Genomic DNA, 26,548 nt, shown 5'->3' with positions numbered 1-26,548 from the left:
TGTGTGTGTGTGTGTGTGTGTGTGTGTGTGTGTGTGTGTGTGTGTTTGAGGGTGTGTGTGTGTGTGTGTGGGTATGTGTGTGTGAACAGCTGTTGGGTCCTGCTGACTGTGTGGGGAACCATATGCAGGCTAACATTTCCTTTCCCTGCTTGTAGCTGTTTCTGAAACAAACTTATTTAAAACCTCAAAGCTGCTGAAACACTGAGTTCCTTTAAATCCAGGCTAAAAACCCACCTGAAACATTGATTAACATTTTCCAGGTGTATATGCTTTATGATTTTGATGATGACAAAATGTAATGTTCATTGCTTGTTTCATAATTGGTGACTGCATGACGTTTTTATGATCTGAACGGCCTTCTACAAATAAGTTTGTCTTCCCTCCCCAACAACAGATTCCTGCCTCTTCCATCCAGGAGTCCCCATCTTCCATGACGCCCTGAAGGTGAGCCGGTCTCCAGGTCCGCGCTGTTGGTCCAGAACGTGAACAGCATCGCTCCACGAATGTGTGTCTGTTTTCAGGGTTGGTCCTGCTGCAAGAAGAGGACGACAGACTTCTCAGAGTTTCTCTCCATCAAGGTAGCAAATAATAAAACACACATTTTATTTAAGGAGTATTTGGAGAGTGAGCAAGGGAAGCTACCAGGAGATATTCGGCTCCTTTTGATTAAACTTTAATCAAGCAGATGGAGAAAAAGAGAGAAAAAAAAAATCCGCTGGAGAAAAACTGTTTCATGTAAAAAGAAGTGAAAGAAAAACATTTTTGACTATCCAGTCGGCAATGAAATGAACCGGACGCTCCGGTGAAACATGGATTATTCTAAAAAATAAAAAAAGACGTCATGCAGCTTCATGCGTCAAAACAAAAAACACTAAGAAACATTTAAAGAAATAATTGTTAGTGAACAAACTAAATTAAACCAACTAAATTTAAGGGTTAGGAATCTGGAATCTTTGATGATCTTAAGTTGAAAATGTGAAACATTAATGCTGGTCAAAGCTAAAACGGTTCATTCATCCCTGAACAGAGTCTTTATTTTATTTGTGAAAATCGACAAAAAAAACAAAACAAACAAACCCTGCATTTTTATGTTTTTATGGCATTAAATGGAAATAAGAGACAAAACTGCTGATTAAAACTGACTCAAAGAGTCAGAAGACAAAAAACAGCTACGTTTGCGCCGACACATTTGCTGCTTTTGCAACATTAAATGTATTTCTTCAAACCATTTTTAAATGGGCTTTTTCATCCTTTTAAATTATTTCACAATGAATATTTTTAATCAATCAAAATATTTTAAATGTATAGCCTATGAGATCTTATATACTTATCTTGTTTCTGTAATGAACAAGACAAGAAAAAAATGAAAAGAAACAAACATAAAGCCTGTATTAAGTAGATTTTTTTGTTTTGTTTGTTTGACACAGGTCTTATCACTTTTCCCTGGTCTTTTGGAAAACAATTATTATATTTTCAAATGACTTACATTCACCAAGGATTGAAGCTACAGCATATGTGACGTCATGGCAGAAGAAATCAGTCATTAATCGTTTTTATATGTTAACGTCGGATTGAAACATTTCAAGTTTGGCTGAAGAAAAAAAAAAGAACTGCTAACTATTGCTAACACGGATGCGCTCACCCACAGGGCTGCACCCGTGGGCGCCACAGTGACGTGAAGCCCCAGGAGCCTCTGAGGCCCGAGGTGTCGTCAGATAAGAGCGAGGCAAAACCCGCCAGCGACCGGGAGATCATCTACCAGGGCCCCAAATCTGCCGAGGTGCTGCAGAAAGAGAGACCCAGGTGAGGCATGGAGCTTCCACCCTGCATCCAGACAGGTCAGGGTGAGGTCGGCTGCAGCGTACGTAGAGTAATAAATAATTCTTAGTCAGCCTATCCTGATGTATATTTTGCTGTTAAGAGAAGTGTGTGTGTGTGTACCAGGTTTTTATGTCCTTATGGGAACCTATTTCTGTTGTGGGGACATTTCCTTGGTCCTCATGAGGGAAATTGTTGTTTTTGGGTTAGTGGTTCCGTCTGTGATAGTTAGGTTTAGGGTAAAGGTTGTGGTAAGGGTTAGGCTGTAGAAATGAATGGAAGTCAATGTGAAGTCCCCACAAGTGATGAAAACGTGACTGTGTGTGTGTCTATACAGCTCAGACCAGCCCATGACCAAGTTACCCCACAAAGTGTCAGCGTCTCTCATTCAGGCGCTGGAGAAACTGGGACTGAACAGGAGCGCAGAGAGCGAGAAGAAAGGTCAGTCCTCCTCCTCAAGAGAACCGGGAGCAAAAATCCACATTTCAGCCTGAAAACATGGGCTGTCACAACAGAGATAAAGAGTTAAGCAGCGTTTCAATTTCTCAGCTGCATTTCTTTTAAAGGAATGAGGATCATCATGGTAACGTTGATTGAATCCAAATCTCTGCTCAAGTTTTAGAGCACAGTGTAAAAAAAAAAAAAAATCTAATTAAGGCCTTAAAATGTCTTAAAATCATTGTGACCTTTCATCAAAGGTCCTACATTTTCTCATGACAGGACTTTATTACAACAGGTGAGGCTGTTGAGGCTAGCGCTAACTAGAAAGGGTAAATTTATCGCCGGTTTGCTCTACAACGTTTGTCTTTGCCACCGGTTCACTTCTGCTGCCAATGATGAGCATTGTGAGGAGATAAGCTAGGAAAAAACAAGCAGTTTTCTTTTACGTTTCTGTTTTGATACAGGTCTTAAATTTCATTTGTAATAGCCTTAAAAAGCAAAATAAAAAGTTATTTTTTAAAGCTTTCTAAAGTTTGTTCCTCTGGTATCTGTATTTTATTTCTACATTTCTCTCTACAGCTACATAGTTTTTGATCGAGCAACACAAACTAATGAATAATTGTGAAGTTTAATATAGTAAGTTATATTCTGCTAAAGAGAAACAAACATATGTGGCTCTAAACGACTTCCTTTAGCCAAATCCAGGGCAAAATGGCTGCTGTTTGTTTTCTATCAAACCTCTGAGGTCTTGACCGAACAGCTGCATTTAAGTCAAGACTAAATTACACCCACAATGACCAATCAGTTGCCGTCGGAAGGTAATCATTTGCTTCAGACTTTATTTGCAGCGGCCGAATACAAATGTGCGCCACACCATTTATGTAATTCAACAGTTTAGTTCAGTCCTATCCTTCCTGTTTAACTATACATAAACCCAACTCTTTATTATTCTGTACCTGTGTGCTGAAAGATCCCTGCATCTTTTTTCTCAAAGACGAACTGGAATGAAACAGTCCTCACTCGTCTCTCTGTCTTTGTTTCGTGTCACAGACAGTGAGGTCGTGATGCACGGGACGCGCTGCAAGAACACAGGCTGCAAAACAGTGAGTGTCTGGTGTGTTTCAGTGTGTGTGTGTGTGTGTGTGTGTGTGTGTGTGTGTTTAGCTGGCGTCTCTGGCATTCCTGCCCAGGCCCAAAATAGTCTCTGATCTGACATCAGCAAAAGCTGAGAAATTCATTATCTGCAGCGGTGGCTGATGTCTGCACATGGGAGGGAACTGCAAGAACTGCAGAATGCAGTCATTTCACATTAAGGCTTCCTGTTTTCAATTAACTATACTTGAATTATTTTAATTAAATACCAAGGCAATGTCTGCATATAACCTGCTGTTACTGAGCTCTGTTTAAATTTCAGTCTCTAGTTGTATTGTAGTCAAGACCAAGACAAGCCTTTTAGGAACTGAGACCATTGATATGTATATTATATAATTATCACATAATTATATAAAACTGTATTGATTTCCTCCCATGGAGATAGTGACAGCGGCGACAAAAAGATATTAGCATTGAGTCACGCTATTGCTTGTATATGAATCTGCACTTTTTCTTTTGATTTTTCATTAATCTCCATGAAAGAAAGCATACTAGTACATAAATGTAAAAATGTTCTGACAATTTAGTTTTATTTCCCCGTATTGAAATAAAATGTATGCAGTCGTGAATGTATGAAACCGAGACCAGACCAAATGTGAGGCCTCAGGTCTGGAGTACTTCTAGACAGAGGTGGTTTTACAAAGTTTTGTACCATTTGTAAAACACAAAATCAAACCCATTAATCGCTCTTATAATGACAGTTTTGAGCCACTTAAATCTCTAAAACGCAGTGAGGTTTCTGGTTGTGACGTAAAGAAAACGTGAAAAGTTCAACCCGTCTGTGGAAGGAAACTTATTTCATGCACAGGGATGATTTTATCTACATTTTTCCTCTCAGCTAATCAACAAAAAGGCGTATTAATAGTTAAAACGCATTTACCAAAAGCACAAGCAGGTCCCGGTAAATGCAGAAAAACACAAACACTGCTGTGCTTCAACTTTCTTCCTGAGGCATTTGAACCTGTAAGGTTTAATTGCTCCATCTAGTGGACATATCTGCTAACAGCAACTTCTTTCAGTGACATTTGCTTGTTAGAAAGTAGACAACTGGAAATGCACAGGCCTAGATATGTAAGATTTTAAGGTTTATGCAAAGGTTTAAAAATGCACATCTGGATCAGAAATTTCGTAAGTCTCAAGATTCAGACAGGCACTCCTAATCCTGTGACTCAGGATTCATTGATCAAAGCATCTCTGATCAATAGCATCTCATCCGTCTGTTCAGATCTATGAAGGCCCAGACACAGACATGGAGGTCTGCACCCACCACCCTGGAGCCCCCGTCTTCCATGAGGGGTAAGAAGGAAGGAATTCACTGCTGATCCGTTATTCCAACATCATAATATTTGCATGACTCCCATAAAGCAGCGTTAGCAGTGTGAGGGTTCAGCAGCTGAAATGGGAAACAAACATTTCCACAAGTTCCACCAACTTAAATTTAAGACCTTTGAAGATCATTATGAACGACTTTTATTTTATTGATTTATTTGTATGGCACATTTCAGCAGCAAGGCATTTCTGTATTCAGGAAGCCAACTGCATCTGTTGATAGGTGCAAAAGAACAGCTGGCTAATCAGCAGCTAATTGGCAGTAACCTCAACCATCTCAAGTCAAAGAATGCAATTAAGATGTTTGTGAGTAACTAAAAGTTTCTTTGACAGAAACATTCTAAGAGAAAAAAAAGTAAATTTAAGACCCATAATCAACACATTAAAGGCCAGCTTGATTTTTAAAAATTGATTTTAGGGATTTTAATGCCTTAATTTTAGATACATGAGTCTTTGAGGAAGCGAATTGTCAGAGCGTCGCTGTTTCTGGTCTTCTTCCTGCTCCAGCTCAAACAACTGCGACGATTTCTTTATCTAGGTACAAATACTGGAGCTGCTGCTGCATAAAGACGACAGACTTCAACGCGTTCCTGGACCAGAAGGGCTGCACCACGGGGAAACACCGCTGGGTTGCAAAGCAGGTACACACACCACCTACATCTGAGCGGAAACAGGCAGAAGCTCCGTCTCTCCATGAATAATTGTTGGTTTTTATTTATGTTCTCAGGATAAGAAGAAAGTGGCATGTCGACACGACTGGCACCAAACCGCAAACACGGTCGTGGTGACAATTTACGCCAAGAACTCAGATCCCGATTTCTGCAGCATAGAAGCGAATCCAACAGTGGTGAGCAGCAGGAACGATCATTCAGTGTTGATCCAGATGTGACAAAAATAAAATAAAAAAAAGCCCATAATTATTCATGAAATCAGATCCATGAACTTTTATGGAGTTTCACTTCTGCTTCATGTCTTGCAGCTTTTATGTCAAATCCAGTTTGAGAACAAGATTTTCAAGAGAGAATTTCACTTCTGGGGGGAAAGTATCACCAGCAACCTTTGACGAAGTTGTAGTTGCACAGGCAACCGATTCTTTAACTCGAAACTTATCTGTTTTGTAATAATTTTTCAGGTGATCGACACCAAACAGAGTTGGGTCAACATGGTCCCGTCTAAAGTGGAGATCACCCTCCGTAAGGCCAACCAGATGTCCTGGGGCAAACTGGAGGACCCGAACTACAAGCCAGAGCCGGAGCCCGTCGTCATCGACGACGTCAATGGCAACCAGGAGTCCCAGCAGCCCGACTGGGACATCGCCGACGACGACATCAGCGACTCGGACGAGGAGTGGGCCTACGACACGCCGGAGAACAAGAACCAAGGGGGCAAGAGTGAAGAGCTGAGGAAGAGGAGGGAAGAGCAGGAGGTGCAGAATTTAAAAAGGAAGGAGGTGGAGGAAGAGATGAAGAGGCTGATGCAGGAGCAGAAGAGGGCGGAGGAGCAGAGGAGGGAGCTGGAGGAGCAACGGAGGGAGGAGGAACAGGAAGGATATGAAGACATGCCAGACCTGGAAGATCACAATGCTGACGTGGAGTGATGTGAAAAAAAACAAACAGAATTTCCCTTCTTTTTAGCAACCAACACTAAATACTCTCATTTTCCTGCAGTAACTTTATATCATATCAGAGGAGATGAGCCTGTTGAAATCTTTTGATTATGCAAAATACATAATTATAGCAATAAATCTTTTTTTTTATGTCTGTTTCTCTGCATAAAGTTCTTTAGTATTCTTAGTTATGTTGGACAAACTAAAGCTAATTAAAATAAGAGTGTAGTGAACGTTAATGTCGTTCTGTGCATGAGTGAGCAGCTGTTGAACGATTCCATAGCTACACGTTAGAAAACGAAGCTGAACAGCAAGACATTATTTAGCTACAACAAAAATTGTTAATATTCTGTCATTTAGCTGAAAAGCCTGTAAACCTTTGGTGAAATGTTCAGGTGAAGCGATATTCAGGACGTGTGTTATATGTTTATTTAGTCAAATATGAAGCTAATTATTTAAATATTTAGGGAGGTTATGATGCAAAACTGTCTCTTCAGATTTATATCACATTATTCTGTTATTCCCTCAGCAGAAAACACACCTGGATCTGATGCTTTGATTCTTTCTCGGACGTCTGAGAAATCCTTGCATCCTCCATGGCAACCATTCGGGGGTGCCTAAACGCTTGCGCATGAAAAGTGCCGCCTATCATCCAAAGCTCTCAACCCTCACCTACAAACTAGTGGCAGCAGCGATTAGCAAACACCTGTTGGGCTCATCATACAAACTACGACGCTCTAAGAATGGATGTAAACGGCATCATGGAGAAGTATGACGGAAGCTTCTTATAGACAGGACTATCTCACGTTTCTTTTAAGTCATTTTTTACATGCACAACATTTTCATAAGTTAGTAAAGCATTAAACATGACAGTTTTGAAACAGAGAAGTGAGACTTTACGATCCATATCTGAGCGCAGAGTGGAAAGAGTGAAACGATGCGAAGAAGCTGGAAGCTCAATGTCCTTTATTTGTAAAGCAAGCACTTAAGATGTGCTGCTGCTGAGTCATGCTTGGATTGTGTGTCAGCACATTGTTGTCATCAGTAAAGGTGCATCTGTGGGTCCAACCTACCCGGCGCTGCTGGTGTTTGGGCTTGACAAAGATGTTCGGACGCTGTATAGCAAAAGCTCAATTTAAACAAAAACTGGTGACAAACGGCTTAGTGACGCGGAGTAGGAGTGGTTCTCTACAGGGATGTGTTTAAAGCTTTAACAATACAAAAAATTGTTTCCGGTTTCGGTTGTTTGACGTTAATCAGAAAAGCTAAGAGGGCCACAGATTTGGATTAAAGTATGTTCATATTTCAGAATATCCCCGATTTCTCTATGTAAATATAACTTAAAATCTGTGGCCATGCTTGAAAATTGATGCTCACAATATGAGAGCAATACATAAATATTGGAGTAGCTAGCTAAACCTTTTAAACATGAGGTACATTCATGTACATAAAGTCTTTATCTTTATGATTGAAAGCAAAAAAAAAAAAAAGTTCTTGTCACTTTAAATTGTGCAAAATTCAACAAGACAAAAAGACAGAATCCATCACACTTCAATAAGTCATTTAATCTCCGGAGGGTTGCACTGACTTTGTGTTTCTTATACACCGCACATGATAGCACATAAAAACACCTCAAGGTCGTGCAACATCTAGTCTGGCTTGCTGCACAGTCTCTGCTGCACCAACGCCGTTAAACCTTTTCAATCTGCAGATTTGCTCCGCCGGCATTTTCACTGCAGCTCCAGCGATCGGAAGAGTTTCCATCCGAATCCCCGTTTTTGCATTTTTAAAACAACTTACACAAAATCTAGAAAAGAAATGACAATCTTTGAAAAGAAAATCCAAAAGACAGTCAATAAAATGATCCTTAAAAAACAAACAGGCAACCATTTTTTTTTTGTTTGTTTTTTTTAACAAAATGGCTTTCATACCTCAACATCTTGGTCATCGTTTTCAGTACAGCATATTGTCATCAAACTGAAAAAACTGAAAAGCACTCAAATATTGGCTCGACAGCGGCTGAACACCTCGGCTGTGTAAACGAGTCATTGGTAATCCATAAATAACACTGGACAGTTTCAATATGTTGACTTAAGATTTTCAGAATAATTACAGTTTTCAACATGTTTTACACTGCGGCAGGCGCGAGGACATCATCACATCATTTAAAACCACCAACGTAATAAACCTTGGTTTTTACATCTGTATTTATATACGCTTTATGATTGGTTAGATATTACATTTTACCAGCACATTTGTATCCATGTACAATATCTTTAAATATCTTTTCATCAAATCAATTTTTAAAAAAAAGAAATTCACTCAAAATTTCAACATGCGCACATATGCAAATGTTTGTCGATGTTTTTTTCCTATTAAGTTTGCGTCGTCGTAAAGTGCAAGGCAAAGATACAGTAAACTTTGAAATGTATGACACGCAGTGACTTTTGCATCTGAAGCGTGTCAAAAGCTCGCACACACACGCTTTCACACACACTCATACGGACGCACACACACACGCACACACACACGCACACACACACTCCGTTAAGTCTTAAACCCAAAGTACAGACTTGGCACAACAACCACTAAAGCCTCTAAGGTTTTGAGCGTGTAGCTGGCACACTATGGATACAGTAGCACAATCCTACCACAGCTGAACATCTACAGCGCCTCACAGTGACAACTTCCCTGACTCATCCAAACAAGAAACCAAAATCAATAGCTGTTTTTTTTTTGTGTTTGTTTTCACCAGCAGCCTAGCGGAAATGCTACTAGTATAGCTAATGTATGTGACTTTTAAGCTTGGAGCAGAAAAAAAACTTAACAGTTTGTTAAGTTTATGAATCCAGAATTTAACCACTTAAATCAGCGTAAGTTAAATAAGAAAAAAAAATTGAACGACTAATTTTGTGCCTCGCTTTAAGCTAGCTTGTGAGTTAAATGAGCTCATTCTATTTAGCCGTTAAACTTATCAGTACGTTATCACGTCTAAAATGTTCATGTTACTCCTTCAACAACTATCTATAGTTTTACTTAAACAAAAAGAACCTCCCAAAAAATCCAACATATTTAAACTTTAAATAAAATATGGCAGAAAGTGCCGAATTAGCCAATTCATACCTTGCAGTTTATTTTACTTTCCACTCAATATCAAAGTCTATACAACATGATCTAGGGTCTACCAGCACACACATGATGTAAGCTAGCCGTTAACAGGTAATCTCTGTAAAGCAGCCAGATGCAGGCTAGCTGATAGTCTGACAAATCACGTTAAATACTCGTCGTTTTCGTATTGGAAAAACAGCAACGATGTATCATTTTTAGAACTTAAACAGTGAGTAAATTTAAAGTAACTTAGTATTTTGTTTGTCCAAAAAAATTAATCTCACACGAAAACGTCATTTTTAAGTGGTAATCAGGAATATTTTAGTAATTTAAGCCAAATAGCGAGTATGCTCTGGTCAACAGAAGCTCAAAAAATATTTACTTAGAATAGAAACTTGTTCAACAATGGTCCTTCTATGTATTATCAAAAACCAGTGCGGCATTCACAAACAAGCAAGCTTGAAATGTGCCACTCTGAGGCGATTTCCACTGTGAGGCGAAGAAAGGCATGGCGTGCATGCAGGAACTCAGAACGGCGTCTACATGTGTGATTGGACTTTCCAAAGGGGGAAGCAGCAAAGCCAGGACAGCTTCACAGATTACCATTTAGGAAAATAAGGTATACAAAAAAATAGATATATATTTGCCATAATAATAATAGCTCTTAACCACAGACAAGGCAAAAAAAAATCTAATACATATTAGGTCTTATTCTTATATTTAGTATACAATCATGTAGTATGACAAAGTAAGAGCAACACACTGAGAAGCTGCTGAGACGCATCAAAGTGTCCTTGATGCTTCCTCCTCCTGTAAACACCGTCACCAGACAATGGCAGAAAAAGATCGACCTCACCGCGTCACTTCGCTGCTCCTCACGACGGTTCTGAATTCAAGTGTAGAACACGCACAGCGGGGGGAGAGTCGCAAAATGACTCGCTCACGCTTGTTCTTTTTGTTTTTGTTTTGTTTTCTCGTTTTTTTTGTCCACTGAAGAACCACTTTGAAAGGACGACAACAGAACCGCCGCGGAGCCGAACTGAACAGCATCGTAATTCACAGGTTATTAAAAGTCCACACAAGTACATTCCTTTGAATATTTTTGTTTGTTTTTGTTGGGTTTTTTTTTTGCAACATTGAAGATATTTTTCAGTTCAGCAGACGATAAAGCTGAGACATCTCAGTTTGTTCAATTCTGTTGATTTTGTTGCCGTCGGGAGTTCTCCTGGCAGTAGCAACGAGAAATAAATATGCAGTCCGAAGGCTCGTCATATAAAGAGGAAAAAAAAAAACAACCTAGATTGTAACAACTTAGGATAAAAACTAAGGTTTACACCTGACATGCGAGGTGAGCACCACGTAAACACATTTTCTTGCTTTCCCCCTACCTGCATGGTTCCTCTCTTTGCCTTGGACTCAGAAATATAAGCAAAATGGCGGCAGGGAAGCAATGCCACGTAGAAACAGGCCCCGCTTTTTAAAAACACATAAAATTGGGGTGGAGGAAATACCTGTGCTGGTTTGCAAAAAAAAAAAAAAAAAACTGACGACGAAGTAAAATAGAACAAAATGCTTAAAAGTCGGGAAGGAGGCATTACTTCAGTTTGTGATACCGCTGGGAAACCGAGGGGCCTCATGACCGGACAGGAAGCGGGTGAGAGGGGGTCGCGCCCTCTCCTGTTGGAGGGGGGCAGTAAAGCGAGGCGCAGGTGTTCAGTTGACTGAGGAATCGGCCTCAGTGGCTCCACTTTTAAGATCCCACGTTCCTGCAGGAAGCACGGAAAACGACGTCAATTATAGCACAAGAACACAAACGTGGGAAATCTGTCCACAATCATATAAAAAGAAAATTAGCAAAGAATTACAGACACATTTCAAATACACTAATAATACACAACAAATCAGTTTATTCACTGTTGCTTCATCATAATGATTTTTCACATTTCTTTTAAATGCAGAACAAGGCTTAGATAGTTTTATCTCACTGTAAGGTTTGCTCCATTAAGTCATAACTCAAACATTTTTCCATCTACGGTTTTATTATTTCAGTTCCTTTTAAGTTGTGTTTGCTTCACTTTTTGCAGATCTGTTTTGAATATTGCTTGGGAAACAAGAGCTTTGTGTTAAAAGTTACAAACAGTAACAATTAAGGAGATTAAATCTTATAAATGTTCCTTTAATTATCCGTTTTCTTCCATAGACGTAATCTGACCTGGAAAACACCAGAGCCAAACACTTTTCTCGAAAACCTTGAGCTTTTTACCTGAGAGAGAACTGTTGGACTTCTGCTTGTGGAGCTTCTCCTTCTCCTTCTTCGTTTTGGGAATAATCTTCAGCTTCATGCTGCTGGTGCCTTTACTGCTGCTCCGCACAGAGTCCTACGAAAACAAACAGTGGGACGAGTCGATACACTCTCAGAGCTTCTCCCCTCACCCCGACAGGCTGGTTCAGGACCGAGCGGCCTGCGACGGCGCGTACCTCCTCGGAGCACTGCATGAGCGGACAGATCCAGTGGATGTCGTCCAGCTTCAGCAGCTCGGCGCTCAGGTTGTTCAGGGTCAATCGCAGCTCTTCCTCCTCGGGAAAATCCGCCTGAAAGAGAAGAAGAGACGCTGGATCACTTGCTCCGTCTAAAAAGGTCAACATCTTCTGAATAAATAGATGTTTATGAGTTTTCAATGAAAAACAGGCATGGTGGTCACTACAGTGGACAGCTGTCTAAAGGCCACTTTCTTGTGGATTAAATACGCACTGATCACTGAAGCGGAAACTAATGCATCATAAAATACACTATCAACTATTGGCCTTTAGCTGCAAAGAAATAGTCCTGACACAAAGTGCTATTGTTTGGAAAGGCACACGTCCACAGATGAAGCTTCAGGGTTAGAGTTCAAATAGAAACAGAGAGAGCTCTGTGATGGAGCTGAACTTTTACCAGGAGCTTTCCGTCCAGCAGCATGCTGGTCTCTGCCTGGAGGACTTTACTGCTGTTGACGATCTCCACCGCCGTGCTGCGGCTCAGACACTGAAACACATGAAACAACCTCTGAATAATAATAATAAATCACTGTTTCCAACTGTTACGTTTCCAAACTCAACAAATGTTTGGAAATCGCTGCGTTCACAAAACCAGCGAGGTTGACAGGCTGCAGTTTGACCCGAGAGTCACAATCTGTCCCCTCTCCAAGCGGCCAGCTGCGTCGCGGTCTCACCTCGTTGCTGGACACCTTGGTCTCGGTGAGCACCAGGGCGGTGGCGTTCACGGCGTGGGCGAGCTCCTGCTCCACCAGCTTGTGGGTCTTCGCCGCCTCGCGGATTCTAAAGCGGAGGAGTGGGGGGGGGTCGGGGGGGCAAAGTCATGATTGCTAATTAAAACAACACGACTGGTTAGAGTAAAGACGCTGGAAGCTCACGGAGCGTACTTATTGATGAGCGTGTCGGCCACGATGCCCAGCTGCTGCACCTGGGCGCACTCCTCCTCGGTGAGGTACTCCATGGACTGCTGGGAGTTGAGGCGCGGCCTGGCGGCGCGGTAGCTGTCGATCTTCCTCTTGTCCTCCCACGACTTCAGCGTGCTTTCAAACGCCTGACCGCACAGAAACAAACGACAGAACTGATCTTCAATATTTTGAAAAGACATTCCCTCCATAAGCTGCGATTTCTTGTCTTTAGTGATGGGATAACACTTCCTATGATTTTATTTACCCGTGTTTACCCATCCACATCTTTTTTTTTTGCTTAACATTCATAAAGCCTTTCGGTGTCTCATTATTTCTCTGCATCCAGGTCGCGTTTAAGGGGAATAACCAGCGAGCAAACACACTTTTCCCTGAGCGGCAAAGAAAACCATGGAAACAAACGAGGTTCGGCTCGAGAGAGCTCTCAAAGGTTTGAGCAACGTGAAGAGAGATCAAACACAGAGAGGAAGGATTTGATTTAAGGAGTCCTGAAATAGAAAGAAAGAGTCAACAACATGAGCAGCGGACTGAGGACGATATCCAGCTGCAGACTCCTGAGAGGAGAAGTATTTCGGGCCACACTCTGTCAAGCTGTCTTCTTTTTACAGAAATGCTAATATGTTTTAGTGTATCTGGATGTGGGAGCTCACCCTGTCTCTGGTGAGCATCTGAGCACGGTTCTTGTGCACAATCTTGACGATGCCGGGCGGCTGTTTCCAGGCTTCCCCATCCACCTGCACCGGGACGCCCTCGTCGCCCAGGATGGTGATCTTCACCTGCCGACACTGAGAGCAACACGGACAAGGTCTCTCACCTGCGCCTTGAACACACACTGACCACAGATCCCATGAGCCAACATTTAGAGATGCAGCATGAGGCTTTTCCATACTGAAACTGGCAGTAGGTCCGAGCTGCAATTATTTATTATTTTAGTAATCGATTATTCAGACGATTAATTGATTAATCGGGTAAAGAAATTAGCACATCATGCAGATTTTCATTGTGAGCATTCTCTTTACAATGTCAGAAATACATAAAAAAAAATACAATAAATAATTCAACTCAGAGTATTTTTCTTTAACATAATGTTATGGTACTTTTTTTCATCTTGAATGCAAAAGCACCTTTTCTTGAATCATTCCTCCAGTGAACGATTCATCGATTACTAATTTAGCCATGGATTATTTCAATTATCGCTTAATCACAATTAATCTGATTAATTTTTTCTAGCCTACAGTATTCCAACATTTTTTAAGATGCACTTTTGTTCAAAATCATACAATCAAATTAATTGCAGTAAAATTTTATTGTGGATCTTTGAAATTGAACCTTTTGCTGGTGATTTTTTCTTGTTCCCTGTTCACAGACTTCATTTTGTAGCTAAATTTACAGGATCCCTGCTGCAGAAAACCCTTTCCAGCTCGGCATCATGTGCACAGGAAAGGTGTATTTTGAGCCTGGGTTACCTGAGCGATGCGGTGGTGCTGCAGGTTGATGACTCTGGACATGGCCATCTGCATGCTCCCAAACACCGCCACCACCTCCAGCTTCTTGTCGTCGAACGACGGCGCTCCAAAGTTCTGAAGACACAAAATTATTCCGTTTTCAGAAGTGGTGCTGCTTTCGCTGTCAGTGGCTGTTTTTGAAAAATGAAGCCAGAGGAACCTTCTGAAACAGGAACGGGCTAAAACCAGTACAATGCAAAAACAAAACATATACAACATATTTAGCGCAAATATATGAGTAAACTTGAAAATGTAGAATCTTTTTTATTTCACTAATTTCTTAATATTGATGAAAAGTACTAGTTACAAGTGAAATAATCTGCCAGTGGAAAAATACTTTTTCCCCTATTCTTTGAGTTAAGATGTCTTGTTATCAGATTATTTCATTTCTGGCTGGTACTTTTCATCAATGTTAAGAGATTATTCACTTAAAGCAAGCTGTCATGTCTTGCTAATGCTACTTGTTAGTTTTCTCTTATTTCAAGTGTACTAAGATGTTTGCTGCAGCTCTGTGTCTCTAATCTTCCTGGGCATTTCTTCCGTTTCGAAGGCGTGGAAGCCGATTGCTCACATTGTCCTCTTTGGTTCCTCCCCAGAAGTTGATTCCTCCTGCATAGCTGGAAATGTTGAGAACCGCCAGGCCCTGCAGGCTCGGCAGCGGCATGGCCACGCCGTCACACTGTGGAAGGAGAAGAAGAGTTCAGGATGACAGGGGCTGACGGAAGCAGCTAAACCTGTGATTCTGCTCATAAGACGTTACGATGAGCTGCGTCTGTCTGACCTCCAACTGGACTCTCTGCTCCAGGTTCTTGTAAGTCTTCTGGACCAGCTCTTTGGTCCCGAGGACGCCGTACCACATCATGTTTTTGGTGCGACTACTGCGGATTGAGAAGTCAAGAGACGAGCATTCAAATTTACATTTACTGAAGTTATCTGGTTTAAACATCAGATATCCTTTGAATCTGTGTTAGAAGGATTATACCATCAATCTGGAGGCAGTAACAACTTAAAACCTCAACAAAACAACTGCTGAATAGAAGGAAGTAATAAAATGAAGAAAAACTGACTTGTTTGTTCAAATTTGAGTTTGAACATTTGTGAGTTTATGCTAGAAAACGACACAACTGGAGTCGATTTGACTGCAAAGTGATCAGTCTTCGCTTCGTACCTGCATTTTTTGGGATGCTCGTCCCTCTTGTTGTTGAACTCGAGAGAAATTTTGGCGTCCAGTCCGATGCCGAAGTAGTTATTCATCACACACTTCTCTGTGCACTGACTAGAGAAACATGCAGGTTTTTAGTTAATCCATACCACATTTTATCACCTTAAAATGCAAACATTTGTTTACTTTCATGGGGCTTTATGTGAAGAACACAAAGTAGTGAATAGCTAAAGGAGGTTTTTCAAAATGTTTCACAAATAGAATTTGCATCAAGCTCCATTTCATACAACTATATAAAATATTTCCTTTCAGAAGTCAAGCTTCTGTTTTGTAATGAATATTGTTGCTACTTTGTGTTGGTTTCTTTGTGTAAAACCCATTAGAGGCGGAGCTTGTGATGAACTTACACCATGTCCTCGTTGAAGCTGACCGCGTTCAGACTTTCTGTTTTCTCCAGGACGATGGGCGAAGTGGGACTCAAACCTCCTGCACACAATAATCACACCTGATTTTATCCTGGCTGAACATTTCTGGACTTATTAGGACCGCAAGAGATCCATTATTGAATTTGTCTAAAGTTGATTGATCGATCCACTGATTAATTGGTGAGCGTTAATTTTCTTTAAAATTTTAGGTAAAATTTTTCAGAATATGCTGATTTAAAATAAAAATATACACAAAATTTTAACATTTTGTGTCAGCTTGTGAAATACTAATGGAATAAGGAGAAAATTATGTTTTTGTCACATTATTAAATTTGAACATGTTCATAAACTATAACAAAGTGGGAGCATCTTAAGTTGCTGAATAGACAAATGAAAGGTGAGAAACCTTTAACTCCTCATGAATAGAGAGATATTTGTGGTTGCTCTTGAAAGAATACTGACATATTTTTCTCAAAATCAATTGTGTTTATTGGAATGTTGTTTTTTTTAAAACTCTAAACAGAGTGCCAGTGATCCAGCCAAATTTGCAGTACCGTAATTCCTCGACACTTTGCGTTATCTGAAAAATTCTAACAGTTTCTGAAAGACGTTGCGCTTTCCAGCCAATATCGGGTTAGTACGGTAACTTCTCCCCCGCCACAGCAGGGAGTAAAATTAACCTGAGGGTTGTTGTTATGGACAAGTAGGCAAATATGTTTACTCACAGGACATTTAAAGAACTGCATACAATTAAAATAAGCAAAAATATCCAGGCGGTAATTTTAAATTTAGGACATAAAGGGCTTTAAGTCACGCTTCACATTTTTTGCGTTATTGGAGAAGTTGATGCAGCTCCGCCCTGCAGCTCAGCTGATTGAGCGCTTTTAAAGTGAAAGGTAAAGACTTATTGAGTCTTTATAATTTTAAACAGAACCACATAAATAGCATTTTGCATCCCAATCCAGACTCAGTTTGGACCGTTTCTCTTTCCCATTCTGGGATCTCTCTGCCATATTTGTTCATTTATCAACTGCCTTCGCTTAGGGATGACCAGCTGTTTGCTCTGCTGGAAGGTCTAAGTGGACGTTATTACTTAAATCGATTGGAACAAATTCTAATCTAATAAAACGTTAAATGACAATTAATCCTAGGTTGATTTTTTTTTTACATCACTAGGACTTATCCATTCACCCAGGGTCCCTGGTGAGCCTAATCTGACACCTACGTGTGTCGGCATCCTTCAGCTCCTCACTGTTATCCCTGGTGATGGAGGATGAAGACGGCATCCTCTGGACCTGCGTGTGTCTGTTCTGCTCGTCAACCACTGAAACGACAAAGCTCAGTCAGTGAGTCGCTCAAAGCTTTTTGAATTAAAGCAGCAGCGGAGGGGGGAGCTACCTTTCTCAGCCTGTTCGATGATCTGCCTCAGGGCTTTCTTCAGGCTGTTGGCTCGGAGCATCAGCTGCTCTTTGGACCGATACGTTTTGCCCTCAGAGCCCGACTCGCCGCCACTTTCACCAGGGCTTGAGCCGCCACTCTCCTGGCTCGGTGCTGAACCTGCCGGCACCACCTGGGTGAAAGCAGATAGGAAACGTAAATCCCATAACACCTGAAAGGCAAAGATGTTTTATACTTATTACATCACTTTTGGTGAAATCCCAGAAAACCGATCCGTATAAGATTGGCAACGTTTCACGAGTAGATCCACTGAATTCCTTCTTATGTCTACATTTTAACTGTGTGCGACAGGAAAAGGCTGAGAACTTTCCGAGCATTTGCAGCGAGGCAGGTTGCAGGATCAGGGCCTGAAATCCTGTGCAGCTCTCAATTTGTCAAGCGACAGCGTGAAATTCTTCAGACATTTCAGGGCTTTACTTTTACTTTCTCCATACGATAAGTCAATATGAGAATAAAGAAGCTTCAGCAGGAACAAAGCTGTGACTTTCAGGTTCCATCAGGAATCCTGATGAGATGAGGACATGTCCAAAAAAACTAAAATAGCTCAGTGAATATTTACTATGCAGGACCTTGGAAAAGTATTTACATCCCTTGGACTTTTCACATATTGTCATAATACAAACACAAACTTCAAATCCTTCTTCATAGGGGATATTATGTGATAAATGAGCATGACGTCACCATTAGCAGTGAGAAAAATAATGATGATAAATATAATATAGAATATCTGCAGGATTCAGCAAGTCAAATTTAAGACTTCTTAAGACCTTTTTAACAAGTTAGCTAGCAAGTGTATATTAGCAGCTCGTTGCCACTAGCCTCAAATGTCTTGAGTCAAAGAGCGTAAGGAAGATGTTCGTGTGCAACTCAAATTTCTGCCCTCACAGCAAAATCTTGTGAGAAAACCCTTTTGCAAAATTTAAGACTTGTGATTAACGTATTTAAGGCCAACTTACATTTTTCTAAGATAATTTCAGACATTTTAAGGCCTCAATTTCAGACACACAAATCTAGGACTTTTTAAAGACTTTGTAAGATTCACAGATATCTATTTGGATTCAGCCTGCGGTCCTCTAAAAATAATCCCAATGAAATACATAGAGGTCTTTAGCTTAATAATTGAAATATATTATAGTGGTACGAATAACTTTACAAATCATTCTGCGAATATTGTGTTAAAAGAACAGAGAAGCGTACATTAGTGCAGTCATTTAATCTGACCAAACAACCGGAAAACAAAAACTAAAGAGAACAAATCCCCCCAAAAAACAACAACTTGTGTTTATTCTAAATATTGCTCAGAATAAAAATAATTTGTGATATTTCTCTGCAGTAGTCCCTCACATTATTCTTGCAGAAACATACATCATAGATGACAAACAGGCCTACTTTGCGAGGCGGGGGAGATTTTTCTATATAAAATCCAACAATTCTGCTTGTTTTTCCCATTTCCTTTGATCGTCACTGATGCACTGTCCGTACCTGAGCTTCTGCTTCCTCGCTCAAGGCCTTCACCAGCGAATCCAGTTTCTCGTTCAGCAGTGCGCACTGGGAGATAAACAGAGAGGAAGGATTGGACAGAAGTATTTCTATTGTTTAGACTGACTTCAAAGGCCACTTTGCAGTCACACAAAGAGAAAATAAAACAGCTTTGAGGATTAAAGCGCACACTAGTAATGCACAAAAGCTTTGGAAATGAAAATACGATGTGACCAGGGTTAAAAGACGGATGTTTGTAAAAGACATTCCCTCCTTGCAGTTTGCTCCATTAACTCTGGTGACACAGCAGCTCTAAGACTGTCTGCACCATTAGAAGCAGCTCACTTCCTACAAACTGAGCCTGGCTGATGACTGAGATTAAGACTGGAAGAGATTTGTTTATGAAGTAGCTGCACCCATCTAATTTATGAATCATTCAAATAAGGTCAGATCGCTGTTTGGATACCAATACAATCCAAACACAAGATAGATTCCATTAATGTATTTGCATTTTGCAAATTTTTCCTTTTAACACAAGTAACAAGACACTAACAGGTGACGCATTTGTGCTTCTATATTCCAATTTATTTATTAAGTGTATTTTGATTGGAGGAAGCAACTTGCTTTGTTTGATGTTTTGCTTTAATCATTTTTTCTTCTCTTTGAGGTCATGTGTTGACATGGAAGCGCGCCCATGAGCAATGCTGACAAGGTGTTTTCAATCAACCTCAGAATCTATTGTTCCAGAGGGAAGGGAGAAGTTTTCGGATTTTGTTGGGGCCCAGATTGTTTTAGTTTTAGTTTTGAAGTTGTCAGTTGAAATGTAAATTTCTTTCTAGGAATATAGTTTAATACAAATGTTTTTTTTTTCTGTTTGTAAATCTTGACTCCACCCCTTAATTAGGAAAAGCCAATGCTTTAAAGGCAGGTGTTTTAGATCAGAGAGACTCTCCCTCTTGTGTGAACATGTAGTGCTGTAAATTGGAAGGAAATGTTTAAGAAAAAGAAAAAACAAATGTGAGCTCTACAATTTCTGGACTTTGTTTGATTCTTTGATTGCAAACCAACAGTCGGGTTTTCAGAAAGAGATAATAGTTATATAAAATAGTGAGGAAATGGAAGCAAATGTGCTCACATTTTAAAAGTGTTTGTTTTTTTAAAATCAGATGTGAATGTTACCCTTTATGATGTGCTTATAACAAACATCACCATTTAAAATACTCAAACGCAATTATTTTTGCCTGACAGGAAAGATCCACAAGAAAAAACTACATAAAATAACAAAATTTAAGACATTAACACATTTAAGGCCAATTTACATGACCTTAAATGTAAAACGATTTAAGACATTAAAGTTAATTAAAGTGTTTAATGAATGTAAGATATTTTAAAGCCTTAATTTCAGACACATGGATTTAAGACATTTTAAGGATGCAGACTGCATAAAAAATGGGAGATCAATACTGGGTGAAATTATTCTTCCCTCTATTTCTACTGAAGCATTTTAGCTGAAGAAACAGCTAAAACAGATCAGTTCCTCTGTTCATCCTCCCAATGTTTGAACTATAAAACTGCAATAATGATTATATTATCATATTTGAATTGTAAATTTGCATTGTTTTACACTTTTTAATTGCAGATGTAACAATATATGCCATATGCTGGACTAGAAATGACACACATAATTCTCCAAAATGACTCCCACACATGAAGAAGTCATAAAACTTGAAGCTGTGCAGCGTTTTGTAGTCACTCCATTCTAAACACTCACACCTCCATCAGCTCACGGGGCCGGTGTTGGTGTTATACAAGTGCTTACATAACACACACACCACACACACAATGAAACAAACTTTACCTTCTTTGCCATGGCATCTGCCTCCTCCTTGTTCTCTGTGGCTCTCTCGTACGCCTTCCCCACCTCTGCCACAAAATCGTTCACCGTCCCACACAGGAACCTGCCGACACGGGCGAGAGCCGGCTTAGTGCTCGGCATCAAGCAGATGATGCCTGATGACTGACACGCTGAAGATTTCATGACTCATGACGCTGGGGGGTTAATATTCACGATCTGCTGCTGCCTACAGAGTCACTGTTTACTCACATCTGGTACTTCGCTGCTGGGCGAGTCAGCAGGGAACTTTCTCCAAACTCACTCTGCACTTAGTAAAGATAAAATCATCTTCAGCGAGTTAAACCTCCTGCTCTTTGTTGCTTTTTGTTTTGTTTTGCCTTGATTGGATTTGGGATTTGTGTACGTTTTAAAATTAATACCAGGGAGTGAAAAAGCAGAATGATGCCAATTTTACCTAAAAGAGAAACAAACATTTTCAAGTCTGAAAGCAGCTTGTCTTCCTCATCAGCAGACATTTTTATTATTATTATTTTTTGTAGCTTTCCTCGAATTCAAAAGTTTACATACATTTGGTCGGTATCAGTGATAAGTTTTTCTAAATGAATGACTTGGGTCAAATCTTTACGTCTTAGTTAGTTTTGTCTTATTTCAACTGTACTAGAAATTAGTAGCAATTTGGTAAGATTTTGTTGTTTTACGGTGCAAAATACTTTTCTGTGTTTCCAACATGAAGCAGGTCAGAACCGTTTCCATCAGTTTAATGCAACAAAACAAACGGTGGAGAAAAGTGCAGCGTAATGACGGCTAAGCTAAGTCTGCTGTGCACTAATGCATTCAGCCGAGCCCTAAATAACGCTTCATCCCTCTCATCCACTCAGACATGTGCACACACTCACGCTTTTAAATGCACGTTTGCACTTTAAACAAGATCAGAGCAGGAAATCGATACCTGCTGACCGGACATTCGCTTGTGAAGACTCTTTCACATCATCACTGACTCTCTTTCCCCTGGTTGTACAGCTTACGCTCATCCTTCCACGCCTTCCTTCCTCCTCCCACCTACACTTCAGCCGTGTCCCTGCTTTCTGTTTTAATGCAGGAATTCGTGGCACGTACTTGGCGGAGGAGATCACGTCGCTGTGCTTGTCAGAGTCCAGGATCTTGGCCAGGTGGCAGGCGACGGAGTCTGCATACTGAGTGATGTGGACCTGAAGCATGAATAAAGGAAGCCACTGGTAAACCACAGAGGTACATACAAGACTGTTTTTGTTTGTTTGTTTTTCTTTGGGATTTCCTGATTGTAAAAAGAAAAGAAATCCCAGGAAAGGATGGATTTTGGTTTAACTGGATCAGAAATCATGTTGTCTGCAGAGCTTTATCTCTGGTGTGATAACATCAGGCCCTAAATCCAAAAAGCTCAGATGGTAGCCATCTGCCAACAACCCCGCTAACCAGCTAGCTAACTAGCTAGATAGGTGGAAAGGTATATTAAGCAGATGGTTAACAGTAACAAAACACAGTGACGATGTCTGAGTTTTAAAATTGTAATAAATTTCTGACATTTACAGAAATTAATTTTAAGTATCTGAATCTAAGACTTTTCAAGGATGTGCGGACACCCTGTTATCGTAAAACCTCTGGGTCTCTAAGAAGACAATTTTCGCAGGAGTTCCCTAACGGAGAGCTTTGCATACATTAACATCCCTCGCTGTAAATTAGCGGCCTTCATTCAGCCTCGCTGCCAGATGCTCTGAGCTACGAAAGTTTAGACCCCAGAGTAGTCGTGGATTACTAATTAAAGTTCACAGAGGTATGATCAGCTGCAGAAGGCACACAGGAAAAAAAAATTATCTCCACTAAAAGAAAAAAAAAAAGTGAGATTAAGCTGCTGCAATAAAGTATGATTTTTAAGGGTGTTTGTGGCCAAATTATAATTGCTTTTCTCAAACAGAGCAAATGATGAATGGTGTCATTAACCGCCTCCATCATATTAGCAGCGCAGTGTCAAAGTTCAGCTTCCATTGCAAACACTCAGCTGCCCTTCGTCAACACCGCGGCCATTCCCTGAGGTTTGGCTCTGATTGCCTCGGCTTCCCTTCGCTACTCCCAGCAGTTGTTTTCCAAAACAATGCCTCAGAGCTTTTCATAAGCCCCGGTTTTCATGGATGCTATCTGTCGACGGCAGACAGCCTCCTCAAAGTGCTGCGGGCTGATTTACCTGCAGAGGAGCCTCGTGGCTGTCGTCTTCCTTCACGGTGGGCGTGTGTTTATTGGTGGGGGGCACCTCGTATGTCATCACGCTCCATCTGAAAACACACACATGGGCGACAGGCCCAACATAAAACACTTTATCAGCGGCTGATCAGGCGGGAGGCAGAGGGAGGCGGTGGGGGGATTTGAAAGCGGCTGACAGGAGATCAAGAAAAACTCAACAGCGGTTTAAACTTGGAGCGGAAAAACATTTCATTTTCTTTGCAGACAAAGCTCACTGGAAACCTGCTGTCGCTACTGGGTCCGGTGTGTCCCGTCTTTAGAGGACGAGGCAGGGCGGCTTATTTTTAAAACACATTTTCAGCAACAGGTTCAGAAGGAAAATAAAACAAACAAACAAGCAAAAACATTGAATTTCAGAACCGGGATATCTGCTAAAACAGAAACAGTTTAATCTAGGGCTGAAACAACTAATCAGATTAAATGCCAATAATTGGCAACTGTAATCGAAAATTGGATTAATATATACATAACATATTTAGAGCAGGAATTAAGCCAAAACTGTCCAAAACATTTAGCAGTTAAGATGAAAACAACTTTGTGTGTCGATGTGTTTTACCCCAAAATCCTGAAGTGGCATTATTTCAGCTTTTTAATCTTGCACAACTGTACTAAACAAAGTATTAAAGATAATATTAATACCCTGATTTCTACACTATGCAGTTGCTCTGTCTGCACCAAAAATGTTTCTTTTCTTACTGGATCTCTCTCCTCATTTAGGTTTGTGTTTTCTTTAGGAATTGTTTTTACCATTTTTGTTATTTCAGCAAGGAAATAACAAAAGTGTTATTTTTGGCTCAGGTGTTTAATTATTTACTTTGCTCCGGCCTTGGTGATTGTTTTTGAAATAAAGTGAAAACAAATTTTCTTCTGAAATTTTTAACAGCTTTAGTCTTCAGACAGCTTTGAACTCCCCATCAGAAACTCAGATTCCAGCTAAAAGCCTTTCTTTTAGCTGTTTCATTTGGCAGCAATAAGTCACAAGTGCATAAGCTGACACTGAACTCTGCTGAAACCGCTTCTCTCCAGGTTCTTACCGGTCCAGCATCTTGGTGGTGGCTCTCTCCAGCTTCTCCAGGATCTGCAGCAGCTGGGCGTCGTCGTCGCACAGGCCGCCCCAGCCCAGAACGCGCGCCAGGTCGTTCCCCGTTCCCAGGGGAAGGACTCCGAGCTGGCACTGCGGAGACGCCGTGAAATCAGTCGATGGTGGACAGACGTCAGGTCATGCTCGGCGAAGGTGGATCAAATCTCATTTCACAGGCTACTTGGTTATTAACAGAACACTGATCTGGAATTAAAACTGTCGGTGCAGATGTGAGGCGGCGTTACTGCCACAGTGATTAGTGGAAATAGCCAGTGCCTTTGCAGAAACTCAGAAACTTAAAGTCATATTCAATGAATATGAATATTTTATAAACACTTTATTTAAAAAAAAACATTCTTTAAACAGATATTAAACATACATTTTTTCTTTTTTTTCTGTTTGTACATCTTGTCATGAGTGGATGTCCACTCTTGACTGTGTTTCTCATCCATGTTCTCACCTGTTTATGCAGGTTGAGCTTGTCGAGCTCCGACAGCACCCAGCCCACGCTGCCGTCTCCACCGCACACCAGAATACGAAACGTCACAAACTTCTGGAAGAGCCGCAGCCTGCGAGCCAGAAGAGACGATCACCGCGGAAAGTGGATGGGTGTTGTAAGGTCAGAGAATCGATGTTTCATCAAAAACAGGACGTACCCGAGCTCTGGTCCTCCGTTCATCAGGTCGAAGACTTGAGCCGGGTTCAGAAGCTGCTTGAACTTGCGGAGGAACTTCACCCCCTGGTTGTCGCCGCTCTTGGAGTTCACCAGGACAAGGAGAGGGCTGGCACAAGATCCAGAGGTGGCCTTCCAGAAACCTAACGGCATGGAATGGAAATGCAATTTAAAAAAGTAACATAAAAACAGCTACACTCTGAATTGACGAGTCTGAAAAATATCTGAAGTGGATGCATCAAGAAATCAGCCGATTGTTAAATGATCGATTAGTGACCAACCGCAAAGTTACAAATCTTGCCTTTCTTGTAGTCAGTGTTTGTCTACTGAGGCTGCACTGGCAACAATCTTCAGTGTGAACGCTGCTACTGAAAAAACTTAATCAACTCTAGCTATTTTCAGGCCACGCCTGTCTGTTTTATACTGTAGGCCCCTGTCTATTTGCATTAAAAATATGGAAATAGGACATGTTACAAGTTTTTTGGAAAATAATAATACAGAAAACACAGAGACTGATGTTTATTTTCTATGCTATCAATGCTAAGCAAGCTAACAGTACCTGTAACTCCTTTAAGATGTAAAGAAAGCTTAAAATGTCGACTCTAACTTGTTTCTGTTCTCCTCTAACACACTTGGTGTGACGACGCCTCTGCTACTAAATAACTGTGTAATAACAATGAGTTCAGAAATGACATGAAAAATCAGACAGTTTTCCTGTTCAAATAATCTAAAAAAATGTTTATTTTTAGAAAGACGTATTTCCACATGTTATGCCCCTTAAACAAGAAGGTTTCACTGGATCTACAGAACTGCTGTGGTGAAGAGACACAAATCTTTCAGCTGTATTTGAAAATAACAAGAAGAAATTCAGAAAGAAAAATAACTTTGTTGGTATTTTCAGCTCCTACTGCAGATATTTAGAGAATATAATCAAGTCATTCTTCATGCCGCGGCTCTTAATATCAACCAGTTCCCAGTATTGAGACAGGACCGGTGAGATTCCTCGGCTTTTTCTCTTTTCTGTCGGTTCCACAGAACATAGAAAAGTATGCTGCGCGCGCTCGAGTGTGTGCGCATGGGCGTCGGCGTGTGGGTGTGCTGTCTCACCATCTGAGTCTATGCTGTTAAGTGCAGTGGGTGGGATGATTGAGACTCGACATTGGCCCAGGGGACACACCTTCCCCATTTGTTCTTTACAGCTGTTATGCACCTGAAAGTACACACACACACACACACAGTGATTTGGTGGACAAAGTAATTGTAGATTTCAGTGGTGGTAGAAAGGTCGTTACATCCCACTGAAACCCACCAAATGCCAGTTCTGTAACCTTTACAAATGCCACTCTGGATCATTTGTGCTGGTGCCTCTCTGTGTTTTTATGTGCTCAGGATTGGACTTTGTGTACTCCATAAGAAGCCTGTGGTAAGTGGGAGTGGAGGAAAGTTGAAGTGTGGCGCTCTGTAGGATCTGCTGAACATGAGTACGGCAGCTCAGTAGTCAGATCTGCATGTATTTATCCAGGTTTTTCCTTTTCTTACAACACAATTCAGACAAAACGTTTCCCCTCCAGAGTTCCAAGATGGCGCCCGTCTGCACATGTTTCTGCTCGTCTGTCTTTGGATGGGCTGTACTTAAATGTAATGCAATTTTTCTTTGGGATCAATAAAGTACAACTGACTGATTTTAAAATGTTTACATGAACAAAGCAGCTGTAGAGTAATCA

General features: G+C 40.7%; 2 protein-coding genes across 3 annotated transcripts in view; one reads left to right on the top strand and one right to left on the bottom strand.

Moving 5' to 3' along the window:
- zgc:92429 (uncharacterized protein LOC445063 homolog) overlaps positions 1-6,496 on the top strand; it is a 7,562-nt gene extending 1,066 nt beyond the window's left edge. The window contains exons 2-11 of the mRNA XM_055021286.1: positions 395-444; positions 522-578; positions 1,649-1,803; positions 2,156-2,259; positions 3,310-3,362; positions 4,637-4,707; positions 5,279-5,381; positions 5,468-5,587; positions 5,720-5,780; positions 5,874-6,496. Of these exons, the coding sequence (XP_054877261.1) occupies positions 395-444; positions 522-578; positions 1,649-1,803; positions 2,156-2,259; positions 3,310-3,362; positions 4,637-4,707; positions 5,279-5,381; positions 5,468-5,587; positions 5,720-5,780; positions 5,874-6,337 (1,238 nt within the window). The 3' untranslated portion in view covers positions 6,338-6,496. The remainder of the gene's footprint in view (positions 1-394; positions 445-521; positions 579-1,648; positions 1,804-2,155; positions 2,260-3,309; positions 3,363-4,636; positions 4,708-5,278; positions 5,382-5,467; positions 5,588-5,719; positions 5,781-5,873) is intronic.
- A 1,394-nt stretch (positions 6,497-7,890) lies between these two features.
- Positions 7,891-26,548, bottom strand: part of si:dkey-172j4.3 (diacylglycerol kinase eta) — a 70,699-nt gene continuing 52,041 nt past the window's right edge. For both annotated transcript variants that reach the window (XM_055021284.1, XM_055021285.1), the window contains 22 exons: positions 25,932-26,034; positions 24,808-24,967; positions 24,612-24,720; positions 24,105-24,244; positions 23,015-23,102; positions 21,913-22,004; positions 20,800-20,899; positions 18,945-19,010; positions 17,403-17,574; positions 17,230-17,328; positions 15,987-16,065; positions 15,586-15,693; positions 15,199-15,295; positions 14,989-15,096; positions 14,379-14,492; positions 13,563-13,697; positions 12,877-13,040; positions 12,667-12,772; positions 12,390-12,479; positions 11,933-12,046; positions 11,718-11,832; positions 7,891-11,220 (listed from right to left, as the gene is read on the bottom strand). In XM_055021284.1, the coding sequence (XP_054877259.1) occupies positions 11,168-11,220; positions 11,718-11,832; positions 11,933-12,046; positions 12,390-12,479; positions 12,667-12,772; positions 12,877-13,040; positions 13,563-13,697; positions 14,379-14,492; positions 14,989-15,096; positions 15,199-15,295; positions 15,586-15,693; positions 15,987-16,065; positions 17,230-17,328; positions 17,403-17,574; positions 18,945-19,010; positions 20,800-20,899; positions 21,913-22,004; positions 23,015-23,102; positions 24,105-24,244; positions 24,612-24,720; positions 24,808-24,967; positions 25,932-26,034 (2,412 nt within the window). In that variant the 3' untranslated portion in view covers positions 7,891-11,167. The remainder of the gene's footprint in view (positions 11,221-11,717; positions 11,833-11,932; positions 12,047-12,389; positions 12,480-12,666; positions 12,773-12,876; positions 13,041-13,562; positions 13,698-14,378; positions 14,493-14,988; positions 15,097-15,198; positions 15,296-15,585; positions 15,694-15,986; positions 16,066-17,229; positions 17,329-17,402; positions 17,575-18,944; positions 19,011-20,799; positions 20,900-21,912; positions 22,005-23,014; positions 23,103-24,104; positions 24,245-24,611; positions 24,721-24,807; positions 24,968-25,931; positions 26,035-26,548) is intronic.

This window comes from Poeciliopsis prolifica, unplaced genomic scaffold, assembly GCF_027474105.1.
Source record: "Poeciliopsis prolifica strain line A6 unplaced genomic scaffold, Auburn_PproV2 SCAFFOLD075, whole genome shotgun sequence".
Lineage (NCBI taxonomy): Eukaryota > Metazoa > Chordata > Actinopteri > Cyprinodontiformes > Poeciliidae > Poeciliopsis > Poeciliopsis prolifica.
This window is presented reverse-complemented; position numbering and strand designations above follow the sequence as displayed.